The 23309-nt window shown below is 37.8% G+C and overlaps 1 protein-coding gene across 5 annotated transcripts in view; it reads left to right on the top strand.

Moving 5' to 3' along the window:
• Nucleotides 1-23309, top strand: part of TENM1 (teneurin transmembrane protein 1) — an 831890-nt gene that overhangs the window by 659677 nt on the left and 148904 nt on the right. For all 5 annotated transcript variants that reach the window (XM_055376889.1, XM_055376891.1, XM_055376888.1 and 2 more), the window contains 2 exons: nucleotides 2884-3100; nucleotides 19993-20112. In XM_055376889.1, coding sequence (XP_055232864.1) covers nucleotides 2884-3100; nucleotides 19993-20112 — 337 coding nt within the window. The remainder of the gene's footprint in view (nucleotides 1-2883; nucleotides 3101-19992; nucleotides 20113-23309) is intronic.

Below are 23309 nucleotides of genomic sequence, written 5' to 3'. Positions count from 1 at the left end.
CTGAGCTTGGCTGTCAGTAGGGTGCCACAGCTTCCAATTCTGAACAATTAGAAGAAAAAAAAACTGTTAATAGCCAAAAAACAAGGCACACGTTCAGTGTAATTGTCATTTGCACTTCTTTGCAACAGTCTAGACGTACTATATGGGGTGTTAGTCAATGTGATTATTGGTAAGTTCATCTTTGCCCGTGTACTGGACTTACCTACAAATTATAATACGGGGTTTGCATGCCATTATTGGTCGGCTTGCCTGAGGTCTTTCTAGACTCAACAGGAGCCTTGCTGATGTCTCAGAAAACAGAGGTCTTAAAGGGTCAGCCCTACATAATAGGCAATGATTAAATATGAAACATTAGCTTGGAATGTATAGAACATTACTAGATGAGAATGTGAGTCCCAATTATGAATTGGTTCTATGTTTAGATTTTTTAAGTTTTTTTTAAGATCGTTTTTGGCATTAATATTTATTTAAAATCAATTTATTTTCAAAAATAAGTCGGAATTTTGTGGTTGACAGGTTGAAACCTGTGACTGCCCAATGTGATTATTACTAGTGTATTTGTTAATATTTGCCAGGCATGACACTGGATACTTCCACATATATTAGCTCAATAATAACAAATTCACTATTCAATAAAAATGTAAAAGTGACTGCCCATTTGAAAAGCAGTTTTTCATTGTTTAGTGCATTATGCACCAATTCCAGACATCAGAGAACTCTCTTAATCAGCCTGATATTTTTGCCAGCTTTTGAGCGCATCCAGATGTTTAATTAGCAGAGTAAAGAGATAATGTGCTAATAAGAGGCTGAGAACAGCGTATTGGAGGGAGAGGTGGTAGTGGTATCTAAAATCCCTAAAAAATCTGTTAATATAATTTGCTGAATGATGGGAAAAGGGGAAGCAGAAAGAAACTTCTTATTGAAACAAATTCACACTAAAAAGTCATCAATGAAAAAAATATGTATACAGAGAAATAGAAATCAGGGGCAAAAACACATTGAACAAACAGGGACGGCAAGAAAAAAAGCAAACTGCATTTTAAATCAAAGTAGTGTCTATAGTACAGGGAATTTGAAAGGACCACATGTGGGGAAAAATATTTCCTGGGTGCCCTAGGGCTGCTGTTCCAAACGTCTACTCTCTTGGTGTTCCTCGCTTTCATTGCCCCCAGCTGTGGTACACCCGCCTCTGACTCCACGGGAGCAGACAAGTAGGGGAGAGAGAGCAAGCAAAAGAGCTGCAGGAAATCAGTGCTAGTAACTTGCTGCAGCAGCAGCCTTAAGGAGACGGTGATCCATCCGAGCCTTCCTATTCCAAGGCAAGCCAAGAAGATTAGTGTCTTTATATTTACCCTTGTTAAACAACTGAATTAGAGCCACTTGCCTTCTTTAAGGACCTGGGAAGAACTTTAATTTTTTTGCTTATGGGGCACGGAATGAAGTGTCCATATGCTCAGTTAATCACTCCAACCCCTTCTCTTTGCATGTAACTCTCTTACAGCACTTCTTACATTTTTGCTAGTATAAGAGTTAGCTGTTTACATATCTGTTTCTCCTACTAAGCCCAGAGCTCTTGAAAACAGGAAAAGGGTATTTTTATCTCTTCACCTCTGCAAGCACCTAACAGTATTTTGCACCTGTTAGATTCTCAGTGGTCTCCCTGCCTCACAATCCCTGTTCCCTATATCATTTCTCTACCAAAGAACAAAGCCTTTGTATGAGGTTTATTTGTGGTACAACAGTGGATTCAGCAGTCTACAGCAAATGGTGAAGGGCCAGAAAATGAAACAGAGAAAGTCGTCGCATTCATATATGTCAGATTTAGTAGTAATTGCATCGGCTGGGTGCGGTTGCTCACGCCTGTAATCCCAGCACTTTGGGAGGCCGAGGTGGGCGGATCAAGAGGTCAGGAGATGGAGACCATACTGGCTAACACGGTGAAACGCCGTCTCTACTAAAAATACAAAAAATTAGCCGGGTGTGTTGGCAGACGCCTGTAGTCCCAGCTACTTGGGACGCTGAGGCAGGAGAATGGCGTGAACCCGGGAGGCGGAACTTGCAGTGAGCCGAGATTGTGCCACTGCACTCCAGCCTGGGCGACAGAGAGAGACTCCGTCTCAAAAAATAAATAAAATAGAATAGTAATTGCATCAAAAAACTGCTGTTAGGCATGTTAACTCTAGTTCCTTCTATAAATTCCTTAAAAAACTGGTTCTGCAACTTTAGTATGCTTCAGAATCACCCAGATTAAGTATGCATAATCCTGGGCTCTGTAAAAATTCTGAGTCAGTAGGTGGAGCTCAAGAATATGCATATTTTATAAGCTCCCTAGGTAATTGACAACAGATTTGAAAATCATTGCTCGAAATATCTTTTTTCACCATGAGAATCCCAACCTCTATTTTGAGCATTACCAGTAGACAACAATATTGGGAGGATTTTTTTTAAAAATACAAATTCAGGTAGCAAGTACTTGTTAATTGTGTGCTCATAGATGTACTAGGTGTACTTACAAGAAATCATCGCATTCGGAAAGAATGGTCTCACTGAGGAAGAAGAAATTTCTAAACAGTGATATGTAATAGAATTGTTTACCCAAACTCTAAACAATAACTATATAAACTATATTCTCCAGCTGATAAATGCTGGATAACTCAGGAAAGAAAAATTTATGAACAAAATACTTTGAATTTCTCTGAGGTGCCATGTGAACTCAGAGTGAGTGATAATTCATGAGAAATGTGAATTTAACAAATTCGGAACTCAAAACAAGGTTGATTATCTTTGGCTATATTTTAGAATTTTCTCCATTTATGTATATTTTAAACTATATTTTTCTCTTGAAGCTAAATAATCAATATCGGTTTTGGGTTTTATTTCCAGATGGTTTAACCGACTGTGTGGATCCTGATTGTTGTCAACAAAGCAACTGTTATATAAGTCCTCTCTGCCAGGGCTCACCAGATCCTCTTGACCTCATTCAGCAAAGCCAAACTCTCTTCTCTCAGCACACTTCAAGACTTTTTTATGATCGAATCAAATTCCTCATTGGCAAGGACAGTACTCATGTCATTCCTCCTGAGGTGTCATTTGACAGCAGGTACATATGTATTTATTTTATTCCTTAATGAACAATGGTCATGTTTTTCCTGAACTATGAAAGGAAGATATCTTCTAAGGATCAGGTTACTTCCCATTCCACATAATCCACGTTCATTTCTTTTTAGGACTTCTCTGGAAAGCCAAAACCCTTACTGATTAAGGAAAAAACTCATTTCTAGAGATTGTGTATCATAAAATTATGTGTGTATGTTTGTGTATGTATATATATAATATGGCTTTTAATAACAAAAACAGGAGGGAAGTATAATTTGCAAATTTATTGTTTAGCTTCTGGATTGATTCATTGAAAAAATCTTGAATTTCAAAAACTAAATTTTAAGTTTTATTTCATGATGAAAAATGTTTCCATAGGAAAGAGTTGAATAAGTTTGACATCCTAGTGTGAAATGCAAGACTCGTGAAAAATCTGTCTTCCAGGAAAGCTCAAATGCATGAATTGTCACTTAAGACCTCAGACCAAAGCCCAACCCATAAGGCAAATATTTTTTTTAAAATAAGCTTACTTATATGAAGTGTAATAACATGAATTTGCTCACTGTTATTCTTTAATTCATCTTCAGCGATGATATATTTTACTAATTAGCACTAGAGGTAAGTCACTAAAGTCAACATTTCCAGGCACAAAAATGTTCTCCTGTATTCATTCCACAAGTCAATATTTCACTGGCTTTGTAGACTATTGCAAATAGGAATTTTTAAGAAACATGGAAAGCATTTGTCCAGGAACTCCTGTCTACATCCCACTCCCTCAGTTGCAGCCTGGTGGGAGTTATCATTCCCCAAGAATAACTTGGTCAAGAGTTTATATTGATATCAGTGACAATCTAAGAAAATTACAACTCCATCTTGACCTATACATAGTAGAAAAGGGGAAAAATAAGATGTGCATGGAAATTTCAAACTCTCAACTCCCTTCCCTTCAGTTGTATACTAGAACTGTTATTGAAACTTAAAAGTTTTAAATTTTTTTTTTTTATTGTGTAGTTCTGACTCTCTAGGTCTCTGGCAAAACCCAAAATCCAACTGCCAGTGAATCACAAGAAAGGGCTTTTCTGCCAGGGGATGTAGTCAAAGTTTTCCTTCTTCCAAGAGATTCAGTCATCTCCATTTTGAAGTATTTCTTCCAGCTTCAATAACAACTCTGCAGTGACTTTCAGATGTGGTATAGTCAAAGTGATTATTTAGATAGTTGAGACTTATTTATTATACACCAGAGGAACAAAAAGAACAAAAAGCAACCATTATCCCTATTTTCCTATTTAAGGTAGAGGTAAGACATCAACTCTGTAGCTTTCTTCACTCATAGAGAAAAGTTGATCCAAAAAAAAGAAATGAAGTGAAAGAAATAACAACCTCCATGACATGGAGAAGTGTTAAATGACTCACTAAACTCAAGTAAGGGGAGAAAGTCAGGACCTAAGAGAGACAAGAGACAAGTCATTGTGACCCAGAGCAGAGCATGTGAGCAATAAACTTAGAAAAGTGAGGACAAACTTAAATCCCTGCGGTTTAGCTTCATGCATCAGCAGCACTTGCCAGCCGCTCACAGTGAATAAACCTATTTCTTGTGGTGGTTAATGCCCTTCTCCTCCTCCTGGTTTGATTGAGTTTCCCTCATTCTTTTGTAAAATGCTCCAAGTTATCATTTGGCTCTGCAAGTCACATTTAAATTCAGAACGATGGGTCTCCTTCATCCAGGGGTCTCAGCTCTTACAAATATATCCATTCTATCAGAAAAGGCAAAGGCTTTTCGTGAGGAAAGTAGCTGAGGACAAACAATCTAATTCTATTTCCTCTAAAAAATCAACACATGCATTTTTATTTGGGATATCTTTGGGCAAAATAAGTCCAACTCTGATCATATATATAAATCATAATAGCTACAGTCTCTTACATCTATATAGTACTTTTTAGTTTACAAAGCAAACAAACATACATTATGTCCTTTTATCCTCACATTATCCCTGTAAAGTAGATACTTGTATTAGGTGCATTTTATATATAAGGAAACTGAGGTTCAGAGAGATTAAATAACTTGCCCCAAATCACACATGCAGAAAGCTTGCATTGTAGCAACTCTTGTAACCTTTCCATTACGCCACAGCTGCCCCATTTCAATGGGTCCTTAAATAAGCCTGGTGACGTGAACCAAATTTATACTAGGTAAATGGTATTTGGGTCAACACAAGAAACTTAGAAACCAAATGACATTTTAAAAATCCAGTTCAATTTAATACATTTCAGTGACATCATTTACAAACTTCACATCAGTGCTAATGAATTTTTTCTTTGTAGATCACAATTGAGTGACTCATGAAATGGCCCTTTTGATACATGTAAATTGTCCTTGGGCATTTGTTATGTCAAAGATCTCATGCTAAACTTTTACATGTGTTATTTAATCCTCACAAAAACTCTATATGGTAGGTACTATTACTATCTCCATTTGTCAGTGAGGAAATAAGAACAGAGATGCCCAGTAAATGACTTGTTCAGGGTCACAATTAATGAGTGTCAGTCAGATTTCAAACCCAGAATTTGAACTGGTGCTGACAGCCTAGTCTCTAAACCACTATGCTGGGCCATTTTGGCTACCTAGAAAGCTGGGCTAGCTGAATCTGAAATACTTATGGCTCTTATACATCTCGGACTGTAGGATTGCTCTCCTCAGGCAGATCTAGGACACTTACGTGCCCTAATCAGGTGAACAAACCACTTTGCTTTTTAGTTTTTGCTGCATAATTGAGAGAGAGCTGGGTAGGCGGGTGAAGAAAGCATTTTGAAGGGGCTTGTTTGCCCACCGGCAAAATGCGACCCACACAGCTGATTTGCTGCTGAATGTTGCCACCATCAGAAACCTTTGGAGCTAAAGATGGTGGCACACAGGTGACTAAGTGTTGCAAGGACACACAAAAGCTAAAAAATTGTTTATCCTTGTGCATCCAAGAGAGACCAGACCTTCTTGTTTTGAGTTAGCTGCACCCACATGTGAAAGCCCATGGAATATGTATGTTCTGTGCCGTGTGATGGTGTAACAACAATGTGAACGTGCAACCTGCCCATGGTGAAGATCTTGGGCAAACTAAACTGAGTTGCCATTTTTTTTCCTAAATGCAATTTATATCCTGTAGCTCGAGTTTGTTTTCTTCAATTACTCCAAACATGACTGCAAAGTAAACCACATATTCTACGAGCCCTGTATGACTTATTACTTTTTAAAAATGTAAATAGGTGAACAGAAGCATTATTGATCTTTAGTGTCTAAGCATTTAATCACTATTAATAATGTAAAAGGTTTTTATAAATATGTAAAAACAGGAGTACATTAAACTAAATGACAGCAGTAATTTGCAAAGCCAGACATTTCACTCGCCATCACTAGTGGAGAAGTGCATTTAAAAAAACAAAATCTTACCAGGGTTAGTGCAGCGGCTGACAGCAAGGTCTAACCAAACTCATCTGTCTGTTTTGTAACCATGAGAGGCTGATCCTCACGTCAGTCCGTGTCAGATGTCCATATCAGAGGTTGCTTAAAATCAGCCCACAGATGTATTTTGTTTGTCCTGACATTTAGAAATTAGGAGATCCAACATAAAAATCAGAATATCTTCCTTCTCTAGAAAATTTACACAGCTTGGGATGCATGGGCAACCTAGGATGCATGGGCACGGCATAGGTGGTCTGACGCTAAGGGCCAGCTGCCCCTCTGGATGGGACATGGCATGCCTTTCTAGCTCACCACTCACTTGACTCACATCCTTCACTTTCAATGTCATGCCTGGCCTTGCTGGCATTTGAGTTTGTGATTTCTGGTCTATACAGTTTCTGTAGCTTTCCAAGGAAAGATCTTAAGTGTTTGTTTTTCTTTCTGATCTTTTTCCCTGAGAGCCTTTAAATACCCAACATTATCATTTCACTTAATTTTTGGACTTTTATTATAGTGGTTTAAAAAGAGGAAAAATATGGCTGAACATGATCTAGAAATCACATTAATGGAACAATATTTCTCCCCTTAGTTCGCTGGAGTACCTTTGCATATCTCATGAATAAGTTGGTATACACTCTGCCTCACACCTTAGGCTAATAAACTCCTCTGGGCCAGTGGATCTTAACCTATGATGTCTTAACATCCCACCCATTATATCAGATAATCCAGGTCCCACCAAAGTAGGAAAAAAGTCCACATTTTATGAGAAGAATGTGTATGTTCACAGGAATTTGATTATTATGTCTATAACTTAGACTAAATTTTAAGAACAGCTTAAAGATCTAAAATCTTGCAACAGTCCTGCTGAATCAATTGTGTTGACCTCTTCTGCCCACTCTGGTGGAATGCCTACCCTTAATTGAAAATTTCTAGAATTAGGACCAAATTTAGTACAGCACTAGGCACATAATAGCAATATTAACAAACAAAAAAAAATGAAACAAGATGATGGGTTTCTTCTAGCTTTCTTTGGAATTGCTGCATTTCAGTTTCTTGGTTCACCCTAGGATGTACAATGTTAGCTCTGAATTGTCATCATTTCTAAATCTTAAGTTCTGTAAGGACAAAGACCAAGTCCGATTTGTTCTCTTCTTGTTTTGAATATCTACTGCTATGTAGCAAATTATTCCAAGTAATGGATTAAAACAATTCAGTATCATCCTATTTCATGTGTCCATGGGTCAGACATTCAGATAAGGCATGGCTAGCATGGCTTATCTCTGCTCCATGATGTTGGAAGCCTCAGCTGGGATGACTCAAATAACTGGGGGCTGGAACAGCTGGACAGCAGATGGAAATCCTTCTCTCTACAGGTAGCCTCTCTATTTGACTACTTGGGCCTCCTACTGGCATGGTAGCTAGCCTTAGGTTTGTCAGAGCTCTTATATGGTAGCCTAGGGCTCCAAGAGTGAGTGTTCCAAGAGACAGGAAATGGAAAATGCCAGTCTCTTAAGACCTCGGTCCAGAAATTGTCACAGTGTCACTTGTGTCATACACAGTTGGTCAAAGCAGTCACAGAGCTTGCCTAGATTCAAGGGGAAGGACATAGATCCCACCTCTTGATGAGAGCAGTATCAAATAATTTTTGGCCACCTTTAATCTATGATACCACTGTATCCCCAGATCCTAACACAGTATTTGGCATGAAGTAGGTGAAAAACAAGTGAGTGAGTAGCTTAGTTATGATTTTGAAGTGTGAGTGCTCTGTATTAGGTCATTCTCACATTGCTATAAAGAAATACTGGAGACTGGGTAATTTATAAAGAAAAGAGGTTTAATTGGCTCACAGTCCTGCAGGCTTTACAGGAAGCATGATGCTGGCATCTGCTCAGCTTCTGGTGATGCCTCGGGAAGCTTTCAATCATGGTTGAAGGTGATAGGGCAATAGGCATGTCACATGGTGAAAGCAAGAGCAAGAAAGAGAGAAGGAGGTGACAAACACTTTTAAACAGCCAGACCTCATGAGAACTCACTCACTCTTGTGATGACAGCACCAAGAGGTGGTGCTAAACCATTCACGAGAAATCCATCCCCATGATCCAGTCACCTCTAACCAGGCCCCATCTCCAAAACTGGGGATTATAATTCAACATGAAATTTGGATGGGGACAAACATACAAACTATATCATGCTCTTCTCATATTTGCTAATGAAAAACTCATTTTGGTTGCCTAGAACACACAAATGATATTAGGACCTTAAATAATCCAATTCTCAAATGTAGAACCAGCCTAAAGGTAAGACTACAGTTCTCCAAATAGCAGAGAAACAAAATTCATGAAAGATATAGTGATAATATAACAATAGCAAAATAATTATTCTTTTTTAAAACTTGTGATATATTCCATCACTGTCACAACCTGCCAATAATTGACATCATTTATGATTTTGTGTATGCATCAATAATTCTGTTTTCAATGGGTTAGATAATCAAAATTTAGTGCTAAGAAAAAAGTGGAATATAAGGAGCAATATCAGGAGGTCAGCAGGAAGACTGCTGCTAACTGGCTCACTTTGGTATGCATCATTATTCTGTCTCACAAGAAAACCAAAGAGAAGTACCCTAAAACAAACTGAAGTACTTCAAATGCCTTGAACATGGAATTTTGGCAAACTTTTTATTTACCTAAGCCTTCATCCTCCTTTACTATACCCTACTCAATAATACATTCTTGATTCTTGTTCCCGATTAGTCATGATACCTGGTGACAGCCATAATTACTCATCATAACTTGTTTAATATAACATGCTTTCTGCCCTTAGTTGAGCTGGGAATTTATACCATTTGAGATTCTGTGAATGGCAAAACAAATTATTGACCCAAGACTGAGATCGAGGGAAGGTTGCAGGAAGACGGTCATCGCTGCAGAAGCTGCTGATCTTGAATAAAGACTGAGACTTAAGAATAACCATAATTGACAGATACTAATTACTGTTTTAAGTATATATTTTATTACAATATTGGTATTTCCAGAGAAACTGAGGACTTTACAACCTCAGAAAGAGATAGAAGAGATACCAGATTCTTCTGCCATTCTTAATGTAATATAATACCCTAATATCAATTCATTTTTCAAGAGTGATGAAGGATATGCATTCACTCATTCATACGACAATATTTATTGAGTACTCGCTTTATGCCAGGAACTGTGCAGATGGAGATACACAAAAGAAACACAGTCCCCTTATTCAGAGTTTACATTGTAGTGGCAGAAGCAGTCAAAACATCAAGTAAATACATAAATAATTAAAATAATTATGAATTGCAGTAAGTCTATGGATCATGGAACATCAGATTTCTAAGGGAGCTTGGAGTTCATCAACTCAGGAGTCCAAATTCAGTTGTTTTGATGGGGAAGACAGGTAGCCCTGTAAGACAAGAAGTATTCTGGCAAATTAGACAAAGTCATTAAACAATTATAGAAGTGAAACTGACCTGGAAGTTTTCAGCAATAATCCAGAGATGGGACTAATTGGCTCGGGTGAGCATGAAGAGCTGCTAAAATTGACACACACTGGAGACTATTGATGACTTGCAAGAAAAATACAAAGCTTATTTGGACAGTGAACAGCTTAACTATATGCAAACAGTTTCATCCTTTGACATTTGGGGCTATAAATAATTTTCTCTACAATTTGAAATGTGTGTACCAAACATAAATTCCAGGGGGAAAAAAACAATCATCCAAAAGAAATCCCATTTAGCACAATGAAAAACAAAATCCCCATTAACCACACTTTGGAGTCATTTAAAACAATAGATCCTACAGTTTCTTTCAAGACAATCCCTATTGGGGGGAAGATTAATCATTTCACTCTTTAAATGTATGAACATTATAATGTTTACTTGGTTCATTTCTTCATTTAGTGATAGGTACTGTTCTAAGCTCTGGGTTATAGTGGACAAAATCTCTTCCCCATACAGTCTAGTGAGGGAGGCAAACAATGAAAAAAGTAAATGTCAGGAAGGTATAAATACTGTAAGGTGAGATAAAAGTTAGGGACAGAGAAGGACCATTTTACACAGAGTGGCCCAGGGACACCTCTCTGAGGAGGTGACACTAGAGCAGAACCCTGAATAGCATTCATCTGTATATTAGATGATCTTGGTATAAATGTTTCTTGCCACCTGGACCCCTATGCAATAGATTTTAACACAAACTGGAGCCTGCTATTGACTTTTAGGGGCCTGTTGAATCAAAATTCTGTGACATAATGTGCAATGGAAAAGTAAAACAAACCTTTGTCAAGGAATTACTGCATATTGGTTACGGGGTTTTACTGATAAATGGATGAGGTGCCTGCCCTCCAGGAGGACATTGAGAAAATTTGAATACCTCAGACAAACTGACTAGGACCTGGCAAGAGAAATCAGTAACAGCCTTAGACCACTTACTCATGCATGACAGAAAAAAAATAGCAGATCTTCATCAATTAGTGTTAATCCTAGAATAAATCAAATATTGAGAAACCACTTACTGATTTGGAATTATTTTTAAAAAGATAAGCCTATATTTTAAAATATTTAAAAGGAAATATAGTGCTATTACAGTATTCAAGCAGTCACAGAATTAACATGTGCAGTTTTGTCTATCTACAAGTAACCCCAGAAGGTCGACAACATAAACATTTGTAATTTCACTGAGGTACAAATTTGAATCCATATGCCTTGCGTTTAGCTTTTTCATGAATCTATTTGTTAAAGACCTCTAAGTCTACTTGCTAATGGCAGATTTTTGGGTATTTTTAATCTAGGAACATGAAAAACATTATACCAAGTACACAACTAGGGGTTGATAAATACACAGTGCGACAATTGCTGAATAAATTGAATAGACTAAGAATCGGGTAAGCTCTTTATGGAGCATCAACATCCTCAAATATACCTTCCGTTCACCTTCCTTTCTAAAGGAAGGCACTGCAGATGACCTGCTCACATTTGGAAAAAGAATTCCAGTGTGTTTTGGATTGGCCGTGGTTACTTGTTATTCTGTTTGTCTGTCCCTGTTGCTTTTCCTGAGCAATCTCCCTTGCTTATCACCTCTGAAGTTGTTGTCCTAATTGGGAAGTTAAGGTTGTTGCTACTTGCTAATAAAGCACTTTGATCTTCATGTGAAAGGTGTTACTGAAGATGGGATCTCTTGATTTTCAGACTATACTGTCTAACGCTAAAATTCAGAAAACACATGTTCAAGACACATTTAAAAAATTACAAAGTGCAGAAGGTTCCCAGATTTATAGTGCTGACTGTCTCCTGAAATCAGCAGTCAACACCTAAAGGTACCAAAAAGAAACAATGTGAGACTTTCACTTCTTTGCAAATACTCTTGGGCAAAGAATAATGAAAAATCAGAACACAAATCTTCAAAAGGCTGTTTCAACTGATGATTTATGATACTTTGAAACTCAGTTGTTCTGAGACGCTTAATAATTATAATTAATGATACCAGTAGCTACCTACAACTTATCTCAGCATGAATAGGTATTTTCTAATATTTTATCTATCCTACTTGCTGCTCCATTAGGATGTAAAGTTAAAAGGCTCAAATCCTTATTACCTACTACTCAGTCATACTATTTGCTTGTAATGACTCTCTAGCTGGTTCTGTCATCTCGTTTTGTCCCTGGAGAGGACAAAGTGAATGCAAGTTTGGGAAGAAAGAACAAATGACATGCTATAGCTCATCTCCACTACACACACTCCACATAGGAAGTGCTCAGCAGTTGGTAAATTTCTCCAGGTAGCGATAATTCTGTAGATAGCACCATCTTTGTAGGCGATCACTTTCTTTTCATTTGTAGCCATACTGTTTATATCTTGACTCAGAAAGATCTGCAATACAGCTCAGGCTCTTTGGAGGCCAGGTCAAGAGATCTCCACCCCTCCACCACTTATGAGCTGTGTTAAGTGCAAAACTTTTAACTTCTCTGAGTCTGTTTCTTCATTTTTTAAATGGGCCTAATAGCTTTACCTACTCAGGGTTATGTGGACATTAAATGAAATAAGGTAAGGAAAGTATCTGGCATAGTACCTGATTCATAGTATAATAAATATTTTATTTATACAACATATATATCCAATAATTATCAGGGTACATAGCAATAGAATTTGAAAGGCCTAGTTCAAAAGTGATCATTTTACTGGGTAATTTTACTATGATGACATCTTTGTGACGTAACCGGGGAGAGGTCAGGGAAGAAAGATCATTCCCACCCTACATAAAGAGCAAACAGAGCTAAGAGTTAATTCTGTTTCTTAGGAAAAGTCAACAATGGTGGTTACTAGCAAGCCAGAGCTAGAACACAGCTGTGGCTAGAGCAAAGACACACTTTTTCCTCTGTGGAGAGAAGAGTAATATATGCCCAGGAGATGGCCAACAAGAAGGATCTGTCCTATATTTAATGACTATCCATTAGTCGAAAGGCAGATTCAGAGAAGTGACAAGAGAGGTTAATGAGGTTAACAAAACCCTATAAGGCTGATTGCAAAGAGAAAACATTTGAGTCATGTGTAGAACAAGCAAAAAACAAACCAAAAATTTTAAGGGAAAAACTAACTTCAGACTATTCAAGAGTTGCAAGGGCTTACAGGACAAATATTTCAGGATTCAAATTCTGGACGAAAATAATCATGTGTCTAAATGAAGCAAACTGGCACTTACGCAGTCCTGAAAATGTGACTGTGTCGTCAGTTTTCTTATTGCTTCAAAACACTTGATCTTTTTCCCATTACTTTGGGGATCTCAGACCTCCAAAGCAAGCGTACTTTTGACAAGCAATTACCAAGGCAGATGGGAAAATAGCCACCCTACCTCAGGGTGAGTGCCCCCATTTTGTTTTACTTGAAACATCACTAGCCATGAGGAAAATAATTCTGCTTAAAAATCTATCTGCATTTTCAATAGCACCACCTTTCCCAGAGTCCTAGAATGTTGATGGCTAATGCTCCCAGCTGCTTTTAATGCTACCCACTTGGTAGGCATTGTTTATTTGGGGCAGTGACCAACTGAGTAGGATTAAATCAACCCACCATATTAAAATAAAAACTAATGAGGACATTGTATTGGGTTTGCTTATGAACATTCACTGCATTTGAATTTTCAGAACATGGAAATAGGTTTATGCTATAACATTAAGTGTTTTCATAGTGCTGTACCAGGTTAGATAACATATATCAAAAGTAGCACGTGTTGTAAGGAAACCCCCAAAATATCTGGATATTAGAAGTCCCAAATGCATTTAAATTATAAAATAGCAAATAGTAATTATATAATAATATATAAAGGAAGAATGGGGCTAGTGTGCCTAAATTAAGCATTTGAAGACTATTCATTTCATCTTCCCGATCACAATAGGTACTGTTTAATTCCCTAAAATAGTCAAGTATCAAACAAAACACTCCTGATGAGAATGTCATAATGCTCAATCCAGAGTGTTGGCTTCTAATAAATAAAGTGTAAGGCATCTGTTACACAGGAATCTCAACGTAGTCACTGAAGCCCTTGCTTGAAGCAGTGCCATGAGCATAGGTTGCAAGGATCTTACAACTATATTTTTAAATATTTGAGTTGAAATTCTATGAACCTGTCTTGAGCATGTGCTGTGTACATCAGGCTCTGAGAAGGACACAGGGAAGAAAATCACACAGTTTTTGCCCTGGCTATCTAATAAAAAGACAGACAGATCTAAAACTGTCATCCAAGACCGGTTATGATAAGTGCAATAACACAAGTATGAGCATTGTATAATAAGAATAATGAGGATGGAGGAGAAATGGACACTTATTTGGGACAAATAAATTGGACTAAAACATATTTCCATTTTATAATCTCTGAATTTGAAGACCCTGTAGTTCATCTTGTAGTGCAGCCACCCCTTTTGTCGTGACAGTTTCAACATGACTCCCCAAACTACAGTTGTTGCAAACCCTTTTCCAGAAGTTTATATGGAAGAGTTAAAATTCATGCCTGACAGATTTCATAAGGGTAGGATTGTGAACCAGTGGTTGATTTGCCTGCCTTTTTATGGTTTATACCTTCTGCCTCCCTCTCCAGGAGTTCATATGCCTTAATTGGCTGAGTATGTTATGGCCTTGCTTTTCCTAAAGCAGCAGTTCTCAAAGGTTTGTCTTGTTAGAAATGTAAATTCTATGATCCAACACCAGACCTACCAAATCAGAAACTCTGAGGATACGACCCAGCAATCTGTGTTTTAATAAGGCTTTCCAGTGATTCTCGTGGACAATCAAGTTTGAGAATCACTGATCTATAAGAGAGAGAGATTATCAGACAGGACTGAGGACCAACACCACAATCCCAAAATTACTTTCTAAAGAGAAGCCCCTTTATTCACTATGTGATGGCAGTGGTAACAGGAACATCACAAACCCTTTGTCCTAACTATTCAGAGGTATTTGCATTCCAACAGAGACCCCAGTAGCTACAGTTGTCAGGGGAATCCTCCAGTCACACCTCATATGTGACAAATTTCTATCCCTTGGAGACTTGAACCAACTGACAATTCAAAGAGGAATTTACGGGGCAGGATTCAAACACTAGTGAGCAGAGGATTCATATAGCCTCTCTCAGCCCAGTCCTTCTCAGTGCTACCTTTTGACCAGAGCTGTCAGCTGTAGAAAGGATTTCATCTGTTCCTATGGAAAAAAAACAACCTAACCTGCCCACCTGCTGCTAGATCCCCTGCTGGCTAGGTCCTTGATTTTGAATGTTACCCTTCAAAGGCTGCTTATGCTCCTGTTAGCAACAAAAGGAAATCGCTGTAACTTTTCTAGCCCTGAGTCTGTTTTCTTTCGAAAGACATTAATCAGAAATACAATGTAGTAAATTGCATCTTCTTTCAGCAATTTAGTTTTCAGCCTTGTTTTTCAAACCAACTATTGTGCTTCAGGTTAATGTTGTTGCCTGAGGTGTTAAACGAATATCAGAGATTTGACACCGAAGACAAAAGACAACAAATAAGGGAAGAGGAGAATGGAACCAAGAGTTGATTGAAGGCTAGGGATAATTTGACTATTCCATGAAAATAACAAATACAGAATGAATTAGACCTTTTGCATCAGAGCTGTCTAACAAGCAGCTTGTTAGTTAAATAAGGCTCCCAGTAAAGTGTATTTTGACCTGCATTTCCCAAGATGCTCTGTTCTTCAGACCAAGCTCCAAACACCTAGAAGATTCAGCATTTAGTTAAAGTGGAGAAGCAATTCCTTTGGGGTTGCTGCTTTAGCATAGTGACAGCAGGTAGACAGCTTGGCAGCAGCCTGTATTCTCTAGAGAACAGGAAAAAAGACACTTGTGAGGGGTGATATTCCCCATGCATGTTTCTAAAGTCACATTGGACATGCCCATCTAAGTTCAAGTTATCTTGCTCTAACCAACAACAGCAGGGAGAAGTTCTTGTTTTCAAAGGTTCAACCAAGCAAAGCATCCATCTCATTCATGTCTGTGAATCAAAGGAGAGCCCAAGCAAAGACAGAAAGTATGCAATGCCTGCCGTTGAGCGTACACAAGACCACGCATATAGACACACAAAACCAACACAAACGACAGTTATGCTGGGCACATAGCTGCTGTACACATGTGCAGGGCCAGCCGCATGACAGTCCAGACAGTAGCTTCTATCATCTTACTTGAAAGATTTAGAAGAGTTCTATATATTATTGAATTGAAAATGTTTCAGAAAAAGACAAATTTTTAAGGACCAAAACTCAGGTTGAAGGTAGTTTTGATGTGGCAAAAATTCAAGAACTCAAGATGCTTCCTCGAGGCAGACCAAGTACAGGCCAAGTAGGGCTGACTAATTTCAGTGGTGATTTGAGGAAGCCAGGGACTCTCTGGAAGAGGAAACAGGGAGGCACCATAATGGGAATAGGAAAAACACAGAAAGCAGGACTGTGGTAATATCAAAGGCAGACCCTCACCATACATACCTCACTACTCAGCTAGGATCTAACTTTGGAAAAAAATGAACTATACAGGCTGCCTTAGATATAAGAAGCATAATCAAAATCGTTTATATAAATGGGGGGGAAGGAACTGTATTTTGGTGGCTGTGGGGAATCAGGAAAAACAAACCAGATACAAGGCTACCATCCACAATTATTAAGAAAATAGAATTTAGAATCTGGGAGTGCACAAAATGGCAGTTGAGCTGAACGAAGTGGCACAATATGCCGTACTTCCAAAGAATATATATGAAGGCTCCCTAATGGCCATTTGGAGCTGATGTAGCCTGCCTGGGAAAGCAAGTACACTCAAGAGCTTTCTTTTTGAAATGGAGAGTTTGCCTAAGAGGTAGATTTTTCCTAAATTTCTGCATGCAGTGTCAGTCAAGATTACTGCAAATTAAAAAGAATACTTTAATACTGTCCTGAAATTTAGACAATTTAAACTGACACTGGATGACTGATATTGTTCAAAGATTACAGTAAGTACTAGTAATCCAGGAATAAAAAGACCTAAGAGTTATTCTCGTGAAAAATGGATGACATGGAGTATATAAATAATGGGAGCAAATGCAGCAAGATACAGGGAATCTTGGAACATTTAAAGTCTAATACATTGCAAAGGGAGTTCAATAGTGATAAATGTAGAATATAAGTTTTATGGGGTTTTATCATATGCTGTAAGTTTGTGTGGATCATAAAATATGAGGAATAAGAAAGAAAGGGAGTTGAAAGACAAGTCTGTGAGCCTTATTTATGAGTGATGAAGAGTGAAATGAATGAAAAGAAGAACAGGTAGACAATGTCTTGAATAATGATGACTTTGATGAGTCATTATCACACAAATGTGTGCTTCATAAAACATGAGGAATATTAAGAAGCAGAAGAGTCAAAAGACAAGTCTACTCAGAACGAGATACAGAATGAAGGAAGAGAGGAATACAAGGGAAATGCACAGAATAATCATAACTTTTATGAGACTTTCACTCACCAGCTTGGATCCTTCATAAATATAAGCCATATAGAAAATAAAAGAACAGCAGAGAGGAGAGACAGGTCTGTGTGTGTCATAAAATATGAGAAAATAATGCCAACTAGGCTTGACAAAATAAAAACAAAAATAATTGAGCCTAGTACAGCTGTGGAAAGACACAATGTCTAGATTAATGTGAGCAAATAAAAAGAGTGACTTTGGAATTGTCTTGCCAATAGGGAATCAGCAAGCACCTAGGTAGGTGTTATTGTTGTAAAGGCCACCTTGTTAACTGGTGGAGGCTTGGCAAGGTAATAACTAACCCCCACCATACTCCCGAAGCAGCTAACAGCATTGAGAGCTCAGGAAACAATGCTTAACTAATTTCTAAATTGTTTGGCATCACTACAGTCTCTTCACAGCCCCCCTGGAACCAACCCATATGTCATTTGCAGGAGATTTTCTCAGCTTGTTTCCATTCAATCTACACCCACCTTGTCAAAAGTTGCTCTGTAAAGACATCTAAAAGGTTACGGTATAAAATCAGAGATGTCCTTTTATTTTCATTTCTTGTTACATTGGACTTAGAACCTGGGACCAGATCTGCCAGAATTAGTTCAAAATCCAGAACTCAATGACTTCAAATGTCTTCTCTATTAGAACAAATGGGATTTCAAAATGATACAGAAATTGGGACAATCAAACATGGCGAAGCAAGTGCCAGTATGCCATTTGCATGCCACTCAGAACCATGATTTACATAATTCATAAAATGGACAGCTCACTGGAAAAAAGCCACTGATCTATGTCACAGAGCTATGAATGTTGGTCTGAGAGTTCAGAAAATACACAAACACTAATAGCAACAATTACAGTCGCTTACTTTGCGTAATACTAAATGGCTTGTAACTTTTGTTGGGAAAGCCCTTACGTAGAAGAGGATAAATCCTATTAGCATAACTTATAACCAGTTCCTCTGATTGCAACAGAATTTAGTAGTGAGGTTTATTGGCTAAAACATATACAACCAACTTTGGCTTATTATAAGCTACCATCTGTAGCTTATTCAAAGGTGTTTTACTTTCTCTCAAATGATGTTTGTGGCCATGAGCCTTTACATCCCTCCCTTTACTTTCTGATTCTGTTAAAAGAATGTATAATTCCAGGATGAAATGATTAGGATTACAATGAAAAGCCATGTTTGTCTGAATAACATGGTCCCCTTTAATCCAAGATTGAGCTGCCCTGGATACCCAGAATCCCACTTGGTTAAAAAAAAAAAAAAAAAAAAAAAAAAAAAAGGTGGCATTGATGCCCTAGGAAAAATCACTGACCTTGCTCAACCTTCCTCAACCCTGCCAGCTCCAGCTATAAAATGCATGTCCAAGAGCTCAGGGCTGCCAAGACTAGGATTAAACTCTGGTGAAAAAACTGTCCCTTCCTCCCCAAATAACAGCAGACCAGTGAAAAAAATCCTTGCTTGGGATTTGTCCCAGGGCACTCTTCTTAACTGCCAGCCTCCTGAAATTTGTTACAGCTTGTCAGCCAGGCTAGCGCTGAAAGTCTTGTATGTTTTAGTGGACTATGTCCCTGAAAGAGAGCCCTATTTAGGGACTAGTTTAATGGAATTCCATTTTTTAGTAAGGATGGGACTCATTTGTTTAAAGGGAAAGTGTCTTGAAATATTTTATTTAAATTAGGCAAGAAAAGCAGTATACCATTGTCAGGGATCATGTCTCTTTTGTAGACTTTAACTTAAAGTGTGCTCAACTAAATTTGTTTGGTTGGCTGGTTGTTTTACCAGAAAAAGGCACTTTAGCAGTGTGTATCAGGAGGCTTAAAAATATTCATACTATATATGTAAATGCATAGAAAATGCACACAACAAACTAATAGTGCTGAGTACCTCTGATGAGAACACCAAGAAGCAGGAAAAAGGCGGTCAGTAGGGACTTTAGTCTTATCTTACAATATATTTATGTATTAACTAATGTAATTAACTTTAATTTTGATAAGAGAAAAGTGTCATTCCACAACTAGGACTCTCTCTCAAGGAAATAATAAGAAATTTAAGGCAGAAAAAAATTAAGAAACAACAAAATGTCCGAAAATCAGGGGTAGGTTAAGCAAGTTATAGGATACTGATTTAAGGGTGTATTATATAATAACAAAAATGATATATTAAGGAATTTCTAAATACACTGGACAATATTAATAATATGCTTTTAACCTTAAAATATCTAGATTCAGAACCATACTTAGTATGATTCTAATTTTGATGGGGAAAAAAAAAAACTCCTCCCCAGAATGTTATTAGTACTTTTCTACTGGTTGGTGAAATTATTGTTTTCTTTGTTATACTTGACTGTTTTCCAAAGTTTCTACAACTTGACTTCTAGAATCTAGTCTCAACATGCTTTTCTGTTTGCCTTTGGTCTTGTGTTGCAGGCGTGCCTGTGTGATTCGAGGCCAAGTGGTGGCCATAGATGGAACTCCTCTAGTGGGAGTGAATGTCAGTTTCTTGCACCACAGTGATTATGGGTTTACCATCAGCCGGCAAGATGGAAGGTATGTCAATGTTGTTTCTGATCATTGTGGGGGCCAATTACTGACTTCTAGCCAGGGGTAAAACCAGGGCTCAGATGATACAGTGATGGTAAACCCATCTTTCTTCAAGTTATATCTCAAAAAGTCATTGGTGATATTTATTTCCTCTATTTCCTAATTAATTCAAACTGGATTCCTCTTCTAATCCTTCTCGAGTCTTCTTGAAACCCAGGCCATGTGAAAAGTTTTCTATCCTTTATCTAATTCCATCTATAAATCCAACTTCAAAGATCAGTGACATTATGCAAATGATAAATAAGGAGCTATGGAACACAGAGGCTATTTTTCCATAGTAACCCCCAAATATTTCAGGAATGAATGCATCCAAAATATTTCTTCCAAAAGTACAGAATTCCACCACATTAATGGAGAAGCTTTAAAAATGTGTCCTCCCTAGGCTGCCTATTTGACTATTGGCTGCAACTGATAGACAAGCTTGGCCAGCCTACTTAATTATAGTGATTTATCCTGAAGCACCAACCACCAGGCTGCTCTCTAAGGGTGTTCTCTAAGATCTGAGAAGCAAGACCTTGAAGTAAAACCTTCTCATCCTGGAAAAGGATTTGCTCACAACAACATTTTTGTTGCCGTCATTTAGACAGACATTGATTGAGAATATTTGGGTCAATAGGCCCATGTGTCCAGCTTAAAGGTACCTATTTATGACTCTCAGGGACACTGTAATAATGGCTTTGAGGTGCCCTAGTCTCCAGGTGACTACCCTTAAAATGTCCTACTCATAACAAGCCACTTCAATAATCATACGCAAAAAAAGACCTGTTGGCTTCGAGCTTTATCACACTGTGAGAAACTTTCTCATTTCAAGAACCTACAATCAAACCTTATTAGTCCTAGACACTTTAGAAATGTTAATTGTTCAACTTGGGCTGTGCTGGATTTATTTTTCCAAGAGCCTGTCAAGAAAGTACTTATAAAAAATTAGTTTAAAAAGATAATAAGAAAGAGTTTTAGCCTACTTAAGAAAATAAACTCTTCTTAAGGACTTTAGTAAATTATATAAATTATTTATGTATAAATTATATTGCTTATTACTAACTAACCATCTCTTCATTATAACAAGCTCAGCAGAACTATTTTGGTAGCACACACATATATGTACATATATATGCACATATATATGTGTATATATATATATAACTTCATTTCCTTTCAAATATTCTATAATCAGAGTTCTCTATTAATTCAAATGGGTCTTTCTCCCAATTAGATTGAATAACGGAATTTTGGTAGTGCACTCACCAGTAACTGGTGCTTAAAACTAGCCTCACCCTTGCAAACATCTTCAACCATATGCCACCAATTGAGAAATGGGTTATTTCTCTAAACAGAATATGTCTTCTGAGACATTTGACTTTGACTTCTCATGGAGGCCTGATAAGCCCTCATTTTTTTAGCTTACATACAAAGGTTTCGGTGAATTCTTTGATATTCACACAAGAACCTAAAAGAATCTTGATACCTAAAAAGTCTAAAAATGTTTGTGTACAGTTTACAGGGAACATTAAAGAGGGTAATCTTTGTTGTTATTTTTGTGTCTTTAGTTTTAAGTGAAATGCCCCAAGCCCCTCCTCTGCTGAACTCACAGTGACAACTGAGTTTATGTAGATGACAGATACTAGTCAGAATCCCCTCTAGCAATAACTCCCCTCAGGCTCCATAAAGGTGTAAACATTCAAAATATGGGCCCCAAATGCCAACCAAACTGTTCCACTGTCATTTCCTGGACATAAAGTGACAGTGTGATGAGAGTTTCCATTTATATGTCTCTGCTTGTTGCTACCTCAGTTTGAGTAAGTACATTTCAAAAGTAGAAAATCATAAGAAAAATATACCTGAGGTCGGCTGGGCACGGTGGCTCAAGCCTGTAATCCCAGCACTTTGGGAGGCTGAGGCGGGCAGATCATGAGGTCAGGAGATCGAGACTGTCCTGGCTAACACGGTGAAACGCCGTCTCTACTAAAAATACAAAAAAAAAAAAAAAAAAAAAATAGCTGGTCGTGGTGGCAGGCGCCTGTAGTCCCAGCTACTCAGGCGGCTGAGGCAGGAGAATTGCTTGAACCTGGGAGACGGAGGTTGCAGTGAGCCGAGATCGCGCCACGTTACTCCAGCCTGGGCAACAAAGCGAGACTCCGTCTCAAAAAAAAAAAAAGAAAAAAGAAAAATATACCTGAGGTCAAAAGAGTATAGAAAGGCTGAGATTAGCATCTAGATACCTAGTAGACAGTGTGATATGAGAGTTGCTGATAGGATCCTCCATGTCCAAATCTCAATCCCTCCAGTCGGCCACAGTGCTTATACTTTTCACCAATGGTATCACTGCTTTGGGTGAAGCTGTCAGCTCTCTCAGAGTCCCCGTTGAATGCAAATATGTCATGTGGGATGTAGAAATATTTACCCCCATTATCAACTACTTGCAAAAGTAAACTGACAAGTTTCCCTAAAGAACCAGAAAAGGTCTAGATCATGGGACCAAAGTAATTTATTCAAAGCAGAAGGAAGGATGGTGTTGAAAGACTGAGCCCTTTAAAAGTATGAAGAGATTAGATACTCACATAGAGAAGGGACTACTTAGCAGAAAAGAAAAAAGCTTATTCTAAAGGAAAGGTGAATGTTTATGAGTGTCTACTGTATGTTAGACACTTTCATGAATGTCTCTGTTTTCATCCTCACAACTATCTGAGATAAATATCATTATTATCATCCTCCCCATTTGTTGTATGAGAAAATTTATCCAGATAATAAGGATAGAGCTCAAGATTTAAACCCAAGTAATCTTGCTCTTTTCTTCTATGATTTACCACCTTCAACTTAGGTATATAACCAGTCCTCAGTCAAGTGTTGAAAGAGAACTATTTGTAAATAGTTCAGCTAATGATAAGCAAAACAGGTGAAGTGACGACATTCTTAGAAGTTTCTTGAGAAGTATTAAAGGTCTCAAGAACTTTGTTCTGAAGACTAGAAGATAAAGAGAGGGTTCCCTTTGATTCTCCTCAAGGCAAAAGTTTATTCATTTATGGACACCATGAGGCAGAGAGAGATAAGCAATTTGCATAGGTGTCAATAGCCTTCCATCTGTAGATAGGACTGGTTGGACTTATGTGTTGACAACAATCTCCAAACAAATAAATCCTCTCCCT

Source organism: Gorilla gorilla, chromosome X, assembly GCF_029281585.2.
Source record: "Gorilla gorilla gorilla isolate KB3781 chromosome X, NHGRI_mGorGor1-v2.1_pri, whole genome shotgun sequence".
Taxonomy (NCBI): Eukaryota; Metazoa; Chordata; class Mammalia; order Primates; family Hominidae; genus Gorilla; species Gorilla gorilla.
Note: the sequence above shows the minus strand (reverse complement) of the source record. Positions and strands in the feature narration are given on the sequence as shown.